The sequence below is a fragment of the Gambusia affinis genome, linkage group LG10 (genome assembly GCF_019740435.1).
Source record: "Gambusia affinis linkage group LG10, SWU_Gaff_1.0, whole genome shotgun sequence".
NCBI lineage: Eukaryota > Metazoa > Chordata > Actinopteri > Cyprinodontiformes > Poeciliidae > Gambusia > Gambusia affinis.
Window position 1 is genome coordinate 15651780 of NC_057877.1, and position 19745 is coordinate 15671524.

At 37.1% G+C, this 19745-nt stretch overlaps 3 protein-coding genes across 3 annotated transcripts; all 3 read left to right on the forward strand.

Moving 5' to 3' along the window:
- On the forward strand, nucleotides 1-3272 carry LOC122838663 (platelet glycoprotein V). The gene is made up of 2 exons (XM_044129466.1): nucleotides 1-309; nucleotides 527-3272. The coding sequence occupies exons 1-2, from the start codon at nucleotides 288-290 to the stop codon at nucleotides 2578-2580; spliced, it is 2076 nt and encodes a 691-aa protein (XP_043985401.1). The 5' UTR covers nucleotides 1-287; the 3' UTR covers nucleotides 2581-3272.
- Nucleotides 3273-7319: 4047 nt separating this feature from the next.
- Nucleotides 7320-14112, forward strand: lrrc15 (leucine rich repeat containing 15). The gene is made up of 2 exons (XM_044129467.1): nucleotides 7320-7658; nucleotides 10576-14112. The coding sequence occupies exon 2, from the start codon at nucleotides 10583-10585 to the stop codon at nucleotides 12293-12295; it is 1713 nt and encodes a 570-aa protein (XP_043985402.1). The 5' UTR covers nucleotides 7320-7658; nucleotides 10576-10582; the 3' UTR covers nucleotides 12296-14112.
- A 57-nt stretch (nucleotides 14113-14169) lies between these two features.
- Nucleotides 14170-19515, forward strand: LOC122838662 (leucine-rich repeat-containing protein 15). The gene is made up of 2 exons (XM_044129465.1): nucleotides 14170-14515; nucleotides 14844-19515. Exons 1-2 carry the CDS (start codon nucleotides 14457-14459, stop codon nucleotides 17329-17331), a joined length of 2547 nt encoding a protein of 848 aa, XP_043985400.1. The 5' UTR covers nucleotides 14170-14456; the 3' UTR covers nucleotides 17332-19515.
- The last annotated feature ends 230 nt before the right edge of the window (nucleotides 19516-19745 follow it).

A 19745-nucleotide genomic window follows, 5' to 3' on the forward strand; every position in this document is an offset into this window, starting at 1 on the left:
GTGGAAACAATGTCAAAAACATTCAAACTTCCTAAAACCAAAAAATATATGCGATAAATCAATTGTTGGAGTAATTTTACGGTATTAATGAGGACATAAAGCATCAGGCATTTTTTCAGTTTTTCAGTTAATCTTACGTGTCCCTGTCTGTATTTATCAACGTTAATGACGTGATGTTTTTCTGGGCTGACATGTTGGTGAAGAAGAAGGTCGGAAGCTTTGACAGGCAGTGAGTGCACATCTCAGTTAGACAGTAGAGCGGCTCAAAGCACAGCAACCAGCAGACCATGATGGAGTCCTGCGTCAAAGGTTAGTTAAAACTTTCTACCTTCTTCTGCTTTTCACTTCTGAGTCAGTTTTGATCTGTAGTAATTGCTGTCTAAAAGTGTTGAATGCTCATCACGCTGCTCCTCTCTCAAAAATGATTTATATTTTCAACACAGGGTAATTTCTGAATCTTTTTCAAAGCTAACCTGTCAGTTTGTGAATATATGAAAACTATTACTTTTTTATTTTAATTACACAGGTACGCTGTGGATGATACTTGCCCTCCTCACTCCACCTCTCTTTGATTGCAACACGTTTTGCCCAAGAGGCTGTGAGTGTCGATCTCTTGGTCACATTTTGTGCCGTGACCGTAATGGCAGAGATTTGCTGCAGCAGCTGACTGTCTACACATACACTCTGCTGCTTGACAAGGCCAACATGAGTGTCCTCAGTGAGAAGTGTCTAGCAAATAAGACTCTACTGCTGCGCTTTGGTCTGACCAACAGCCACTTGCACACCATCCATCCCTTGGCATTTCATGCAGCTCCTCAGCTCAAGTCCATCAAGCTGACAGACAATGATCTGTCTGCTCTTCCTGCTCGGGTGTTCAGTCCTCTCTCTGTGGTCGAGGAGATTTACTTAGATGGAAACCAGCTTGAGATCATTGGTCCTGATATGTTTGAGGGCCTGGACGGGTTGCTGATTCTGGATTTGAGTCGCAATAAGATCAGAGATCTTCCTCCAAACATGTTTGATGGACTAAGTAACCTCTTTCTTCTGAACCTCGGCAGGAACAACATAAAGAAGCTTTCGCCAACAATTTTTCACACCCTGACTAAACTTCAGCTACTGAGGATGTACTACAACAAGTTGGAAGTGTTGGAGCCGGGGATGTTTGATTGGCTCGAGAACCTCAATGTTCTGAATCTCCATCACAACCAGATCAAAAGCCTTCCACCTCGATTGTTTTGGCCACTAGAGAACCTGACAGAGCTCACCCTGTCCTCCAACCAGCTGACGGGTGTCCCACACAAGAGCTTCTACAACATGCCAAAACTTAAAAAACTTACCATTTACAGCAATCCCCTGCTATCTTTGCCAGACGAACTGATGGGCCACGTGCCATACATTACACAGTTTTATTTGTATGACACAAACCTCATCACTGTTCCTGGAAACCTGTTTGCTAACATGTCTGGACTTCTGGAGCTGAACTTGCATTTAAATGACAAGTTGAGATACTTACCACCAGATCTTTTCTGCTGTCTTCCCAACCTTAAAAAGCTCTCCCTCAGAAACAACAGTCTTCAGGATCTTCCTCCCAACCTTTTTTCCACGCTAGCCAAACTAAAAATACTCCTCCTCAACAACAACAAATTGAAGACCCTACCAGAGAACATTTTTCAGGACCTCACGTCACTTGTTACCATCGATTTGACAAACAACAACCTAAATACACTTCCTGGAGATATTTTCTTGTTAAATACAGCCTTAAAAGCTGTTACTCTGAGCGAAAACCCCTGGAACTGTGATTGTGCTATAAGAGAATTTGTAAGGTGGATCAGAGAAAATGATCACATTGTTCTTGACAAAGATGATGTAATATGTCACAATCCACTGTTTAGCTTGCTGCGGGGGCTCCACACTCTGCCTGATGACGAATTCAGCTTTTGTGATGAGGAAACAACGGGCAGTTTATTTCTGCAACAAACTGTCTCATATGAACCAACCCAAACAACATATTACACTTCTGTCACTCCAACTACGAAATCAACCACCTCAGAAACCACAACATACTCAGAGACGGTTTCTACCTCAGCCTCCAGTCAGGCTGATACAACTCCCAGTGGACCACCTGTTTTTCATGACAAATTGATGGTCAAACAGGGGCCAGACTATGTTCACCACAACACTCAGACACCATATTACACTTCTGACACCCCAACTACGAAATCAACCACCTCAGAAACTACAACATACTCACCGATGGTTTATAGCTCAGCCTTCAGTCAGGCTGATGTAACTCCCATTGCCTCACCTGTTTTTCATGATTTATTGGTGGTTGAACAGGGGCCTGAGTATGTTCACCACAACATCCGCAAACACTGGGTGTATGTGTGGTTTCTGCCGTCTGGTTCGGCTTTGGTTGGATCCATAATGTTTTGTTATGTCCTTCTTTTAGTCATGGGTTTGGTGCTCACTCTCGCTGCCATTTATGGCATGCATCGTCTCGGTACAGCCATGGACAAGATAAATGCTGAGTGTGCACAAAATGAGGAGTGCACCATGTTATCAGACTTGGTGCACGCTTGAAGATAAACACGCCCTTTCCACAAGCATTAAAAACAGATTCACAAGCCGTATAAGAAAAACATATGTATTGTAAGAAAATATTAATTTCCTGGATGAAACTCATTTAATGGTATATTTTTTTTTCTCCTCCCACTTGTTATTTTGTTGGTTTGAAATGTGTGCACTTTTCAATTTTCAGTAAACAGCTTTTATGTTACATCTATTACAAGCAAAATATATAATGAAGTAAACTTGATGGACAAGTCTTCATAGCCTCTGAACCAGAACAAAATTACTGCCATGTATAATATCCAGAAATTAATTTATAAAAGGAAAAAAAAGCTATTAAATGGGGATTTGTTCCCCCCAGTGGCCGATGATATATGTGAACTACTGTCTGGAGAGTGTCAGTACCAATGAAAATGTTGCAACAGTTTGGTAATGTAAGAGTACTATTATATTGATTAAAGCATATTGTCACCTTCCTAAAAGAATGGCCTAAATCCATTTTTTTTTACTTAGTACTCAGTGTCTGGGAACAAAAGTGGCCTTTATTTTAGGAAGGTGGCAACATTAAAATGCAGATATAACTTAAATATAACAGAGGAATTGAATGTAAAGAAAACTGCTGTACTTGAAGTGAAAAAAATATTATTTATTTAAAATGTGGGTCCTGGTTTCATATGTAACGGAGACAAAAAATAAAAATATTCTAGTCAGCTTTGTCTTTTTTTAGTTGTCATCCTGAACAGTTTTAGCTATTATTTGAATATTTGTAAAGATGCTTGTTGTGGTGCATGCTAAGCTGCTGCTGCTGCAGATATACAGTGAAGTGGAAGCAAGTACATAACAAATTCTACAGGTTTAAATCAACACTATGCCGAGTCTGTTTGGTCCTTTTCAGTATTGGCATTCGTTTTACAGAGTTATTTCAACAATAGTTTAAGTAGTTATAACTATTTCAAGTGCTAAAATGACTCAATTTCTTGTTGAAATAAATCTGAAAGAGTTAAACTAACACCAATTCTGATAAGGACCAAATAGATTTCGGCATAATGTTGATTTAACTCTGAAGAATTTGTTGTGTAGATACTTATGGAAAAGATACTTAGTCTTTTGTAAAGTCACTTCTAACTATATCTTCAAATCAGAAAACAGCAATTTTTGTTTTGAACCTTAGCTGCATTTCCTTTAGCTGCACTTCCTGCATTCCTGCATTTAGGCTTCATAATGATATCATTCATGCCTCTCCCACCTCTAATTATCTCTGTCTTCCGCATCTGTTATGTGTTTCTATTTCCCGTAAGTCCGAGTTGTAAACTTTAATTTTGTAGAAAACCAAAGAACACTGACAGCGTTGCACCAATAAATTAATGTCCGTATAAGTAAAGAATCATATTGCTTAAGCTTGCACCCAAAACATCTGTCATTTCTCACTTTAACTTTATCTGTATTTAAATACTTTGCCAAGTTGATATGACAGAGAAGGATGATTTCCAGAAGTTCATCACAGTTTGGGTACTGGGAAGGTTACAGAATCTTTTGTAATAGATGCCAAAACAGGAAGCAGATTGAACAGTGATTCAGATCTCACAATGTCAGTGGGTTTTCCAGATGACACATTTTTCTTTTACAAAACAGCCTTACTGTAATTTCACAATATATAACCACAACAACATGCAGAAAACCACACCCAACACAAACACTCAGAGTCTGGGAACAGCTCAGGAACATTTTCAGAAAAGACGTTTGAAGCTTTTTCAGTCAATTTTTGGAATTATATGACCAAAACCTATTAAACTGAAGGTTATATTTTTAGCACACCAGTAACTACATTTAGACTTCTGCTGTGATGTAACAGAGAAGTTCATCTGTTAAATTGACAAATAAGTTTCAGACTAATTTAATCCACAGAGAGTGCCAACACATGCTGCAAATTCCATGGGAAGCGATGAGAATTTAAAGCATAAAGCAAACAAAAGAGGATAAATTGGCAAACGGGACCCAAGTTCATTGCTATGACAACGGGTGATTAGGCCTTTCCAGTACGCTGAGCTCACACAACAGTGGGCGCAAGCACATTGACCAGCACTGTGAAAATTGGTGAGCAAGGAAACAGGAAGCTGCATGGATCTGACGAACATCTGACTCTGTGGAAAAAATCTGGAAGAGCTATAAAAAAAAAAACTGTTGACTGCTCTCTGAGATAGAAGGAGGATTTACTTTTCATAAGCTTACAGGAACCTGCTGTTTTGACAGACTCTCAAAAGAAAACACAACTCAAGCTACTCCTTTAAATCATCTGAGCTTCACTTTAGCACAGAAGTTAACTGTTAAATTAAGGCATTTTTACCAAACATTTTACTCGACATAAATCGTAAAAATTAAATTACAATCTTTTAATTCTAGGATTTTAAAGCATATATGTAGGTTTTTACAAAGACATAATTGTCTCAAACTTTTCTGTTTTGTCATTAACTTTATTTATTAAATAGTGACAATGAAATAAGATTAAAATTGTTTTTATCTTTGTTTATGTTTTACCTTGTAAAAACTAGTTCATCTATAAACTTCAACCCATCTTAATAACACAGGCATAGTTTACGGTTTTCTTTAAATTATCTTTAATACCAATTAATGTAGAAAGTCTAGAAATTGACACTGAAAGTAAACAATTAATCTCAAGGATTCATAAATGAAATATGGTAGCATCCAGATAAACTTGAAACAAATTTTAAAAAAGGTTGATAATATAGTTAGAAAATGACATTCATGAAAGTGGGACTTGGTACCATGGCCTGGGTTAGTAACATTTTTTTAAATCAAAACATCCCTGCTGCAACATGCTGGGTCTGCATGGAGAGAATATAAAAATCCACCTGATAGGTATTTTCTAAACCTACATAAAAAGAGAACCACAGACAACGTTTATGAGTTTTCAACCAAGCTTCTGCAGAAGGAGAAAACATAGCAAACCACTTCTCCAAGGTGTTCACCATGCGTTCTGACTCTCTGCATCAGAACAAGTCTTTTTATTACAGAACAGAGCAGGAATGGAATGTGAAGGTAATAACTCAAAGAAGATAGAGAAAGATAACACAGGAACTAACACAGAGGCCCTTTAAGGAGTATCCCTAGATTTAGAGAGCAGCTGCAGTTTCAAGGTCTAAGGAAAAAGCAAGTTTTATCTTTCACACAATTTAACGACTACTCCTTTCTAGGGTGTGAATACTAAACATATAAATCAAAAAACAAACTAGTAAATCTACAAATGTAAGAATGATAACAATACATAATTATCCTAACACCACCCATGCAAACCCAGGCCAGATTTGAATCCGGGACTTTCCTTCTAGAGCCGGTCAAAAACCTAAGCAGCTGCCCTTTGCCTGTTGTGCTTCAGAGAAAAGCTAAAAATGCTTACGTTTTAACGCAGACCTAGAGTTTTAACATTTGTTGATTGAGAATACTAATTCATTTTATTTAAAGAGTAACCCCAAAATAACTTTTGTGTGCAGATAAACTGTATAAATAACTCATTAAATTTGCTACCTTTTATTACTGTGCAAATTGTGACATTGTTGTGTACTTTTGTTAAATTCTGCAGTATTTGGTCTGAATCCATCAAGTCTTTTTATCGATTACAGCAACTTAGTACCTCACTCAAAAACGCCCCCAGTGCAAACTAATAGGTGGACTTGGGAGCATAATGAACATTGACTGGTATTGTATTATAGCTTTGTACAGGTGATTAATTTGTAATATTAATCATTATCTCCTTTCTGCTCTGATTGTATGCAGTTTGACTGCATGACAATAACTGCGCTGTTTAGGAAGCACTAGCTTCTCACTCAGTCAAGACAGTTACTGTAGTGGGATTGGTGCTTCCCAGTCAAGTTACTTTATTGAAAAAATAAACAAACATACTTGAGACTGATCTTTCTAGATACCGTTTCAATAAAGCTGAAGGTGTTTTAGATGCTAAAACCACCTCAACATTACTAAAGGCGTTAGTAAAAGCAATAGTCTCACAAAATAATGTTTTAGTTTGCCTTGTTCTAAAATGTCACAGTGATGCAATCATGTCCAACATCGGGTTCCTGTCTTGAGGCCAAATCAGTCCATACATTAGCTCCACCCCTGTTATCTTTTCCCTTATGGTTTCCTGTGTGTGAGTTTGAATGGTGAAAACAGCACTTACAGTAATAGAACATACCCTCTCAGTGCATTTCAAATAAATAAGTACATTGTGTAATCAAAAATATGTAGACAAACTTTTTATTTGATAAATTTCCTTAACTGTTCCTTATATTACTTTTTTTTGATAGAATAACAACAAATCAAGAAAAGTGTCAAGATAGAATTTTGTACATGGATGATAAATAATAAAACATTGTTTAAAGAAATATAGATTTTATGCTTTTTTGCCACATAAGTAAGTGGGAGCATGAGGAAGGGTGTATGTACAGCTGCATGCCATCATACATAGAGCTGTTTTATGAGCATACCAGAAAAGGGACACCAAAGTTATGTGCAACAGATGTTACAAAATAACACAAACAGCATAAACACACAAAACCTCATGCTACTGTTTTTGACAAAAACTTTCATCCTCCCTGCAAGGTTCCTTTACTGACAAGACAAAGCTATTGACACACACACTCACACACACACTCACTCACTCACTCACAAATAAATCTAAGATGAAATGCAGACCTCTCTCCCCTTCAACATTCACACTTGGGCAGCAAAATCAGTTCAGACAGGGAGTGAAACAGCAGGGTTGGGCTTGTTCCCCTCTACTTTTCAAAGCTACAAAGGCATCAGAGCCACTGAACAGTCCCAGTAGAGCTTCAGAGAGACGTTGACATCCTCAAAATTCCCGGGGTTTAGAGAAAGAGAAAGAGAGATAGAGATAGAAACAAATAGCTGATTTAAGGGAAACTTTAAGAGATGACCCAGGGCAGGAAAATGTGAAAGTGTGACAGTTCAGAAAGAAACTTTGACAGGTTTAATGAAGCAGTGGAAGGAAGGGTGTTGTGCATAAAAGACAACCCAACCAGTTCACTCTGCTCAGTGATCTACAAGGACGACTGAGGGTAAGTTCTGCAAAAACACTTTGTCCTGTATAGTGGAGGCTTATCATAAGTAAGCGTAGAAGATTCTTTATTATGTAGAAATGTGAAACAAATTTGAATAACACAAGAACTAAGTTTTTGTTGTAAACCCATTGGTTTTGTTTAGCTTTCATTCCTGTTATTTTTCTCATTGATAACAAATTTGATTTTTTGCATACATTTCCTAGATTTAGATCACAAAGTTTGCTGGTTCTGATTTTTTGAGAAACACTTTGGTTTATAGGCCAGCTGTGAGAGAAGCAGAGAACATGAGACTTTTATAATGAAATTAAAATGCTTTGCCCGTTATACCAGACTGTTGATCCATCTGGGATTTTCCAGTCAGAGTATGTAAGTACAGACACATGATTCAGCCCACACTTTGGCAAAAGGAGCATTGTGGTTCTCTGCCTTGTTATAATGAGAGCAGGATTCCTGCTGGTTATGCACTTGGATAAAATTATGCACCTTTGTGTCCCTAAGCTACGGTTATGTAAGGTTCGGTTGTGATTTTATATTGTAATATATTCCACTTAGCCACATACAAAAAGAGAAGTTGTTCATGGTCTCAAATACTACCAAATATTATAAATAATACTTTTTGTGAATTTTGATATCCAACTCATTTTGCGATGTAAGTACTGTGTATATTCAACACTGGTTACGGATTTTTGTTTGCAAACATTTAACATGTGTGTCATCTTTCATCCACAAGGGGGTGCTACTGTACCCTCTATTCCCCAGTTTTGAACATTTATACAAAAAATTCAAAACTTAACTAAGATAAATAATTTACTACATCTGGAAATAACAATTTGAGACGATTTTCAACTAATCCATGAAGACTAAACTGTACCTTCACAATTGAGACAAAAACATATGCCATTGTTATGGGACAAAGTGTTGCACATATATTTAACATCTTATGTATTTATTTAATTGTGACATTTTGGACCCAACAATGATATTGGTAAAGACTATGCAAGTAAATGTATTATGTCAATAAACAAGCAACAACATTTGAATCATAATTAAGTCGTTTACTCTGCAAGAACAGAGCATGTACCACAAACTTTAATTGGAAACAGACATAACGTGCTAAAACTGGGAAAGCCTATGAGGTAGTTGGGCGTCTTTTAAGACCTGTTTAATAGAGAAAAAGAAAGCAAGCAAGAAAGAAAGAAAGAAAAAATGAAAGAAAAAGGAAACAAAGAAGGAAAAAAGAAAGAAAGAAAGAGCACAGATACTAATCCTTTTATAAATCAAATTATGCAAACATGCTTGTGATGTGTTTGTCTGTTTCTTGGACACAAAATAATAAAAAAACCTCTCTTCTTCACAACCTGTTTGTACCTGGTAACCAGAGCCTTAACAACCACAAGTAGAGCAGTCAAGCCACGTGCGATCCCAGGTTCGGCTCAGCTTTACAAAACACACACTAACTCTGCCGTTCTCCGATCTACGTGTGCCACATGTCTGTTTGTAGCCACAGCCCCGCTCACCACCCTTCACTGAAGATTTGCAGGCAGTTTCTCAATAGGGGGCTTTAAGAAGGAAAAAGAAATGTGCTGCCTCGGCAACTGACCTCATTAGAGCCTTTTGGAGAGTTTGTTCCTTTGAGAGGAAGTAGCAGCTTTCCAAAGTGCCTCAACCACTAAGAAATGTCTCACGTTTCCTTGCCTCAAGCCACAGAAGGATTTGTGCAAGGAAGTGGGACATTATACTAAACTTACCAGTGGCATTACAAACAGGGGAGAACTGCCTGAGTTTCAGTCAAATAAGAGTTATCTTTAATAGTCACAGACAAAGAAAACATTTGGAGATGTACTATTCAAAGCAGTCTTTATCATTCTTTTGAAAACAATATTTTTGATCACTTCGAAAAAGATAAATAGCCATTGTAGCATGTTGTTTTAAATTGTTATATTGCCAAAAGCCCTCTAAGCATTGTGATTTAGCAGTCAATTGGGTCAGCAGTGTTGGCAGGGAGTGATCCTACCCACTGGCAACGCTGGATCAATTCATGCTAATGTTTCTGTCTGGCATAAAACAACAGCTGAGGCTGCACACACAATTACTAATTTGTAGGTATGTTTTCTGTGTTATGGTGTATATTTAAAACGGCTCTTGGCGGCATTAAATCAATCCACAGCAGTTCAAGAGGGACTTTATAACTTTTGTTTCTATGGAGGAAGCAAAGTGCTCTTTTTTCAAAAGAATATTTGTTTAGTAAATTAGTTTAGTTCAAGTTTCCCTTGTAAAAAATATATTTTGTAGTGTGAGGTTTTTTTTTCAAATGTACCATTTTACCAAAAAAGTTTTTTTTTGCGACAAAACCATAAAATATGAGAGAGAGAACTCATAACTTTCAGCTTAAGGCTTCATTAGGTGCTATTTTCTCAAACAAAAGAAAAATAGGAACAAAATAAAAAAAAAAAATACAATATATTACAGGTATACAATATTCTTAAAATATTCATCTTAAGAATATTATAATATTACAGTGCAAAATATTTCTGTTACATTTAGTTGTGACAACTAACCTCATGAAAACCTTATATAATAGCAGAAAGTCCATTGGCCACCGTAAGAAAGGCTTACAGTATTCAATTATGGCGCATGATCTGATCAGCACATTATTGTGAGAGAACGCAAAACCTATTGGGGCCCTAAAGGGCTCCTTATGTTACAGAGATGGTTTGAAATTTCCCAAACAAAACTGGCAAACAGAAAAAAATCCAAATATAAGATCCAACAAAAGTCTCATGATTGAGGCTTGCAATACTAAGGAGACTTTTTTGTGCAAAAGTATTGACAGCATAAAAACAGTTGAAATAAAATATCTGATTTATTACTTATTTTTACTATTTCTTTGACATATCTTCTTCTTCTGTTGTAGGACCAAAATGGATGTGGTAACTTCTTTGCTGCTGTTTTTCTGCTCTCTCGGTGCTGGTGCGTCATTTTGTGTACCTGGATGTCAATGTCAACAAACAAGAATCGTGTGCCATAGCCTTTCTGGCTTCCCCACACATGTTCCGCCATCTACCACCCAAATCAGCTTCTCTGGTTGCAAATTTTATTCTCTGAAACATGAAGATCTCACTGAGTTTTCCTCTTCTCTTGAGAAGTTTGTGATTGTAAACACTGTTTTGAGGGAGGTACGCCCTGGCACATTCAACTCCTCATTCAATCTAAATTTCATTGCAATAATGGAGACTGAACTGCAGGATCTCCCTGAGACGTTGTTTGAAAAGCTACAGAAACTTCAGACTTTGAATCTGAAATCCAACAAGCTCTTTGCAATCCGGCCAAGGTGGTTTTCCCAGTTGACAGAGCTAGTACAACTGGACATGAGCAAGAACCGCTTCACTTATGTACCAGTGGAAAGCTTTCAGGCCCTAAAAAAGCTGAAGTTTTTATCACTTGCTGCAAACAATGTAAGTCAGCTATTCAGTGACACATTCAAGGGTCTTTCTGAACTAAAAATCCTGCGCCTTAACAGAAACCTTCTGTCGGAGCTTCCAGCTGACATTCTGAATGACCTTGTTAACCTGGAGGAACTGAGTCTCCAGGACAATCTAATTACTTATCTTGACCATGTACTTTTTTCAAAGACTCCAAAGCTACAGAAACTGTTTATCTCCAACAACAGACTGAGGTCTCTTCCACAGGGGATTTTTTGTAATTTGCCTCTCCTCTACCAGATGTCCCTGTATGAAAATCACCTGAACAGTCTGGGTCCAGGGGTCTTTGGGACAATGGCCCTGCGGGAGCTGTGGTTGTATGACAACAAACTAAGCCGTGTGGATGATGACACATTCAGGAACCTGACTCAGTTACGTCTTCTGGTTCTCAGTCGCAACCAGATCAGCTATGTGTCTGAAGGCGCCTTTAGAGGTTTGACAAAACTTGGGGAGGTCTCACTGCACACCAATCGACTCACAAGCCTACAACCCAGAACTTTTGAAGAACTACCCCGTCTGGTCAACATATCTTTGGAGCACAATTTCATCACCTCCCTTCCATCGGATTTTCTGAAGGACCTGAACAACCTAGGAGAGATTGATCTGAGGAACAACTCACTTCCTAACTTGCCCCAGCACAATCTAGATTCACTTGCTAAAGCAGAGAATGTCCTTTTACAGCAGAATCCCTGGAGGTGCGACAAGAATATTTTGCCTCTGAGGAACTGGCTCAAACTGTACCCATCCAAGGTCAACCAAACTCTTGTGGTGTGTGAGACTCCTTTGAATCTGAAGGGTGACATAATAGCAACGCTTTCAGATGAGGATCTGATGACTGTCAGCCCTTCTGAAGACCCTGTATCGGCCTCAACTGAGAAGAAGAGACCCCATACAGATCTTCCCAAACAAAGCTCGCCATCAGCTGAGGTGTTGACCACACCAACATCAGGGCAAGAGAATGTGACCAACAGAGGACAAGGGGGAGGTGTACAGACTAATAATATTTCTCTTATTCTTATTGCACTTGCAGTAGTCATTATCATTATTGCACTTGTCATTATCTGTTCAGTCATCATTGGCTGCTTTTGCTGGAAGAGAAACAGGAGAGGAAATGAAAATATAAGCCAAATGAGTCGGAATTCAGTGCTGTAGACTAGATCAGAATCAGAGACTTTTAAAGGAAAGGGAAAAGTTCATTGTTGATTGTAGATCCTCAAAGGCCGCACTTTCAATATTTCAGTATTTGTCTTCTGTTATGTGACTCAAAAATGAAGGACATGAACATTTCATTCACTAGCTGTAAAATGAAGAACCATATAATGTTGTGACCGACCAGCACCTTTGTCTGAAAGGTGAACCAGGCCTCTGTATTTGGCAGTAGCCATGACAGTTTGATTTCTCTATAAATAATTCAATTAGTAAGCAGTTTATCATTTGTGGCATAAGGCTAATGCAATGTGTATTTGACTACACTATAACACAGTTTCAATGCAAAATGCCTGATTAAATTTACAACTTTTGTTCTTAATAACAGACTGCTTGATGTTTTTACTACTATAGATATTCATATTAACAACATAGCTGGTGTTATCTCAACATGGCTGGTGTTATCTCAGAAAACATGAAGAAAATCTTCTAAATCAGTCTGACTGAAAGAAGGCTTTGTGCATTACAATGTTCATTTTGTTGACAAAACTTTTTAGTGACAGTTTTCATTATTGAATCCTTTTTTTATGTTGACGAAACAATTTTATTTAGTAACTAACTAAATAAAATATTTTTTTGTTCCATATGAAAATGTGGGTATTGTCTTTGAGACCACTTTAGATTTTGCTCAAAGCAGAACGTATCATATCGTTGAGATATGGTCTCATATCTCAACGATATGAGACCATTTACTAATATTTAGTTGAGTGAAACTAAAATTACAAAAGATGATTTAGTTGTGATTAAAACTAAATTGGATTTTACTAAACAAAATTCAAATTAAAATATGCTGTCATGATAGAAGGAAACTGGGAAATCAAGCAATCTTGTAATTCACTTCTATCTGCAATGCATATACATGAATGAAGATCGCTGTTCTTTAAAAACCCAACCACAACAACGCCATCTAGTGGAACGAATAAAACTTCCCATTTTAAAACAAGTTTACCAGACTGTATTGCATGCAAAGACCAGACAAAACAAACGGATGTTGAGTCTTTTAACCATCAATTCTCTGCGGAGGGAATCAGGAACACCAATTAGGAAGCTCTAGATAACATTCAGATTGTAAGAAATTGTCAGTGTTTAAAGTTGTGTTTCCTGCAGCTGTTGTGGGAATAGAACCAGAATAAAAATAATTCATTTAATTGTTATAAAATAGCTGCATGCTCTCAAAACATAAATGCCCACAAATCACAAAATATTATAGAAGTCATACTTCAGTTGTTAATAAACAAAACTACCCTTATAGACAAAATAGCTATTGAATTGAGATAGCAGAGAGCATTACAATAGATATGTGCTTTTCAGGCTTGGTATTCACGTGTTGTAGTGGAATATTTACTGCATCTTACTGAAATACAACTTCTTTCACCAAAATCTAGGAAGCACAATGGTATCATTATATGCATTTTTTTAAACATTATTTATTTGTTTGTTTTAATTCCATTAGTCATTCACTCAGAATACACATAAAGACAAATCCTGACAGAGGTTTAAGAGTGAGACACAGTAAAAAAGAGCCAGCTGGATCAGAAAAATGGAAAAAGCTTAAGAAATTTTGCATTCATTTTGATCTTAATCAAAGCTGGTAAAATTTAACTTGTTTGTGACCAATGCAGAGAGTTCTTCCAGTCTGAAGCATCATTTAAATCAAGCAGTTAAAACTACCAAATGACCCACATAAACAAACAACAGAGGGAGGTTTTCATGGATCATGATCCATTCAGAGTGAATATCAATAAGAGCAAAGTGGAGACATCCAATAGGAAATTATAAGACGAGTTTCACTGAATATGAATAAAATACTTTTTCAGCAATAATTGAGAAGGGTATACTTATATCCATATTGTTTAAAGTGTGTATATACTTTATATATATTATATACCAATAACTATGCTCTCTTTTCAGAGGTGCCTTTCTGGTTTCCTTTCAAAAACAAAACAATTTTTTAACCAAATCGTATTGACTCTTACACTTCCATTTTTCTGGCAGCAAGCTGCTGTCCCTGCTCTTATCACTGACTCCAGAGGTTTGCTACACCCTGCCTCACATGCCTTTATATTCGGTACTTAAAGGTCTACATGTTTGTGTTTTGAGATAAGAAATGAGACTGCACTTATTTATGTTTTCTTATGAGTCCATGCTAGTTGCAAAAGTATTAAGGTAAGAAAAGCATTTATTTCTGTTTAAATATTAGATTATGGGATTCTTTTTGGTCAGTGGAGTATATTGTTATCATGGTCTCATATACATGGTATAATTTTTTATTACATAGGTTTTTTTTATTATACTGTCTTTGTTCTTACGTTTTAGACATCAACCTACCACACGGAATAAAGATTAAAATCAGCCAACTAACTATCATGCTAAACTTTTACATACTAATTATATTTATTGTCATGCTGAAAAAACCCCTCAAACTTTACTTTAAGAGAAATTTATTATTAATTAATAAATTAGGAATGACATTTGTCCCCTCCATTTTTTGTAGAATGTCAAGAATGTTGAATGGAGGGATCATCATTTTCCTTTTATCTTTACTGATCGACTTTTCCGTTACTCAACCCGACCAGCAAGATAATCAGGAAGTCTATGGTGTGTCTACAACGGCAATCCCCCACACTCTGAGACCTGGTGTGACAGAGGTCTTCTTTGTGAACAGCCGGATTAATACAATCCCCAGTGGAGCTTTTGCTGGAAGTCCAGAGCTTGAGAAGGTGGAGTTTATGGAAACAGAAACAAATACTATCGAGGTTGGAGGCTTTGATGGTTTGGTAAAGCTCAAAAGTGTTGAAATATCCACTAATCCTTTGAGGTCAGTGCCTCTAGGTTTGTTTAAAGAAAACAGCAATCTGGAAACAATTATTATAAAGTTTAACAAACTTGCTCGACTTGAGAAAGGTTTGTTTGATGGTTTAACAAAGTTGGTAGACCTGCAGCTACATGGAAATGAAATTGAGTTCATTGAAGACCAGATATTTGATGATCTTGTTAATCTTAAAAAGCTCAATTTGGGTAAAAACAATCTTACTTCAGTATCCACAAGCTGGTTCTCAAACCTGAAAAAACTGACTGTTATACGGCTGTATGAAAATCAGCTCACCACCATTCCTGAGGATCTCTTCATGGACTTACCAGACTTAGAGGAAATAGTTCTGCAAGGAAACAAGATCAGTGAACTATCCCCAAATTTATTTCCACATAAAGGGAAGCTTGTTAAATTGTTCTTGGAAAACAATCTTCTGACTAGTTTACCTGAAGAATATTTTGTTGGCTTCCCTAAACTCAAAATTTTGAACCTAAGAAATAATCAGCTGACCAGCCTGCCGCCGGTGCTTTTTGGTGAAATGCCTAAACTGACTGAGCTGAGCCTCCAACAAAACAACCTCAGCACACTTCCTAAGGGAATCTTCAGCTCCTTGAAGAAAGTTAAGAAGCTGGATCTCTCCAAAAATCATTTTGTGAACTTGTCTCCTGATTACTTTGACGGTCCTGAAAAGCTAACTGAGCTTAACGTCCAAGGCAACATGATAAAGTCATTGGATGCACAACTGTTTGAAAATCTTCAATTTGTGACCACAATCAAGCTTGCCAACAATGACCTTCGGACACTTTCTGGGGACGTTTTTGACTCTTTGACTAAACTCAAAAAACTTGACCTTAGTAATAATCCATGGCAATGTGACTGCAATCTGATAGATTTGCATCATTGGATAAAAACCAATGCTGATAAGCTCACACCAGAGGTGCACTGTGAGTATCCAGAACATCTGAAAGGACAGGAAATCAAATTGTTAAACGAGGATCAATTAGTTTGCCCCACTCTCCCACCCACTACCACCACCTTACTGACCACTATACCAACCACAGTTCGAACAACAAAACCAACAACCACTCTCACTACCACCACACTGCACACTACAATACCCACCACCACACCCTCAACGACACAGCCAACCACCACCACACCCTCAACAACACAGCCAACCACCACCACACCCTCAACGACACAGTCAACCACCACCACACCCTCAACGACACAGCCAACCACCACCACACCCTCAACGACACAGCCAACCACCACCACATCGACAACAACACAGCTAACCACCACCACACCGACAACGACACAGTCAACAACCACCACACCGACAACGACACAGTCAACAACCACCACACCCACAACCACAACAGCAACCACAATGCCATCAACCACTGCTACTTCCACCACAGTACCAACAACTACATTAACGACGACTGAGAGTACGGTTATCACGACGACCCCCACGACCATTGCCACAACAACAGTTCCAACGACCACAACTATGGTCACACCAACCATGATGACAACCACTCCAACCACAACCCCCACCTCCACAACTACACCCACAACAATTGCCCCTACTACTATGACAACTACACCCACCACCACCCTTACAACTGCCCTGACAACAACTACACCTTTGACAACTAAACAAACAACTACTATAACAACAACGACACTTATGACAACCACCACATTCACAACTTCACAATCTACCATGATGACTACTTTACCAACCACAACTATACTTACACCTACCACCACAGTGACCACAACTACACCCACAACAAAACCCACAACGACTACACTCTGGACTAGCCTTCCAACAACAACCCAACCAGATACTCCTACTACATCAACTCCTTTTGTAAACTCTATTTATATTCCAGAATCAAAATTGTCCTATGTTCATCACATCAGTAGAAAAGTTCAAGACTGCAAAATGTGGACAATGATCTACACCTCACTGCTTGTGGTTGAGATCACCTGCTCACTGGTGTTGGCTAAGTTCACCATTTCTCTTTATCGGCTGTTGCAATACAGAGAGGAAATTAACCACAGGCACATCAAGCTCACTCACTTTTCCTACAGGAGAGAAGTGATCCTGAAGCCTGTGCAGGAGGCAGAACCCCAACGTCTTTTGCGATCATTATGATAATCAATAAGCCAGCAGAGGTCATTTGACTCAACAGAGCCTCATTAAACCTGCTGTAACCTACTCCTTAACTCTTTGTCCAACTGGAGATTGGTAGTGATTCCTCAAAAAATTTTGCAGTGATTGCTCCGTCCCTAGTTGACTACTAAATTGATTTCCAATGTTTCATGTTTCATGTTTATTGATCTCATTTGGTAAAAAAAAAATTTTTTTTTTATATCTTACCTTTATATGTATAATAGTTTGGTGAATTGTTGATAATTTTTTATTTTTTTTATTTTATATGCTTAATTATCAAGTATCATTATTGCCTTGTATTTGTCATATTACTTGTTAGTGTAAATGACTGAATTTCATCCATTAAATCTGCAATGTAAAAAAATTGCTTTGATTTTCTATAAATTATTTTAGCAAATATTGGATTTGTGGAGATATAAATATGGGAAACAAAGATTTTGCTCCACGACACATTCTTTAAACGTAATGGTAATGTTTTCTGAATCTATTTAAACATATTTAAAAAAAAAAAAAAACCCTACAAATACCTGTACTCATTTCCTATGATTATTTAAGTGGTAATTTTTCTCTTATTTTATAACAGTGGTGTAAAATTAAATGGAAAAATCTTGGAGTAAAAATCTAAAATCAACAGAATCTATTTTTGGACAGCACTAATATCATGCTGATGTCAACACAGCCGCATTATAAACAGCAAGTCGTGTGGAGAACATGGTTGCTAGGAAATCTGAATAACCACCACTAGAGGGCAGCTTTGAGTTATAAACAGATTCTGCCTAACTGAATACATTTTCCGCCTAAAACCTTCTTATAATGTCAAAACCTTCATAATGCTCCCCATTATAATAGCAGGTTCTGCTTTAAATTAACCAAGATCTAAGCAAAAAATAATTTGTTTATATTTAATGAGCTTCTAACAAGTCTGTTTGAAATGTAACAACTTGCACAATGATCTCTGCAGTTACAGAGCAGTTCTGAATAAAAAGAAAGTCGTGTCTCCAGCTCAAAAAAATGATTTAAATAGATTGAATTGTGCTAACATAGATGTGCTTGATCAAATGTAACTCAGTGCTTTTTCTAAGACAAACAGAAACAGAAAGAAATGACTCAGTTACATCTGACGTGGGAGATCAGATACTGAAGAGACAAGCAGTAATGAAGTATGTCACAATAAAAATTTATTACCAAAACAATGTGTAAACCAAAGGTTTTCATAATATCATTTTCATACCTCCCACAAGTCTCTCCTACTGCAAGTGCAAAAGGAATCCTGCCTAAAAACAGATGCTTGATGTAGAAGAGAAGCAAAATGTAAAGAAACACAGAAAGTTGTTCCTCTGAATATTTTATCTCACTCTGAATTGTTGTGTAACATGCAGTTAGTCTTTGTCCATGTTGCATCACAAAGCTTTTCTCATCTCTGTACATAGCATGCAATCTGGCACCATTTCAAATATTAATCCAGAACAGCAAGACCAGTGGGTTTTACTTACCATGTTTTGATGACAGAAAAACTTTTGTTGATTTTTGGCTGTTTACAAAAGCAAAATATAATAAAGTAGTAAATACACTACTGAACACTATTGAACTAGTTACCAAAAGGAAAATACTTGGTGCATTACAAAGCCTATGCTGATGTGATAACATGCATAAACAAATATGAGATGAAAACAAGAATTTTGTATATTAACAAGATATCCAATTAATTTGTTAATAGGAACAACATAAAATCGAAGGAATGACTGGAGATGAAATGTAATTCACTCCTAAAGAGTGCTACTCCAAAATGTAGCACAGCTTTTGAAAAAAGTTCCAAAAATAAAACACCTCATTGTGGTCTTTGGATGTTGTGGGTTTTTATATTATCTTGCAAGCACATCATCAAATTAGTCATTACAAAAATATATTACAGTGTTTCTCAGTTGCTCTTGATTTTTTAAAGATTGATCAGTAGTAGCTACTATTTTGTCCATATTTTCCTGTCATTCAGAAGGTGTTATTGGTGAGATGTGAATGTTTATGTGAATATTCATATTGACATTTTGCTTATGCCTAAACCTGGTCAGTCATTACATTGTCCATTTCCTAATTACTCATGTATAATGATGGCTTGCTAATTGTATTTAATGCATAATGACCTAACTAAGTAATGTTATTACTATTGGTTCTTTCGCTGCTGATTTACTCCATGTTTTGACATATTCTTTGGATTTTGTTGCAACCTGCTAGAAAAAAATCTCGTTTTAAATGTAATGTCATTAAACATTTTTCTCAGGAAATATCTTAAGACAAAACTGTCAGCTGAGACTGAAGAAGAGGCACTACTGTGCTACTTATTTTCAATGAGAAACAAAAACCTCAGTAATTAGATTTAAAAGTTAGTGTTCACATCGTCC

Bases quoted from the DNA above. Each gene is read 5' to 3' on its own strand.
- LOC122838663 (XM_044129466.1), top strand. From the start codon at position 288: ATGATGGAGTCCTGCGTCAAAG. The intron at 310-526 runs GTTAGTTAAAAC...TTAATTACACAG, and splicing joins GATGGAGTCCTGCGTCAAAG to GTACGCTGTGGATGATACTT.
- lrrc15 (XM_044129467.1), top strand. From the start codon at position 10,583: ATGGATGTGGTAACTTCTTTGCTGCTGTTTTTCTGCTCTCTCGGTGCT.
- LOC122838662 (XM_044129465.1), top strand. From the start codon at position 14,457: ATGAGACTGCACTTATTTATGTTTTCTTATGAGTCCATGCTAGTTGCA. The intron at 14,516-14,843 runs GTAAGAAAAGCA...CATTTTTTGTAG, and splicing joins CTAGTTGCAAAAGTATTAAG to AATGTCAAGAATGTTGAATG.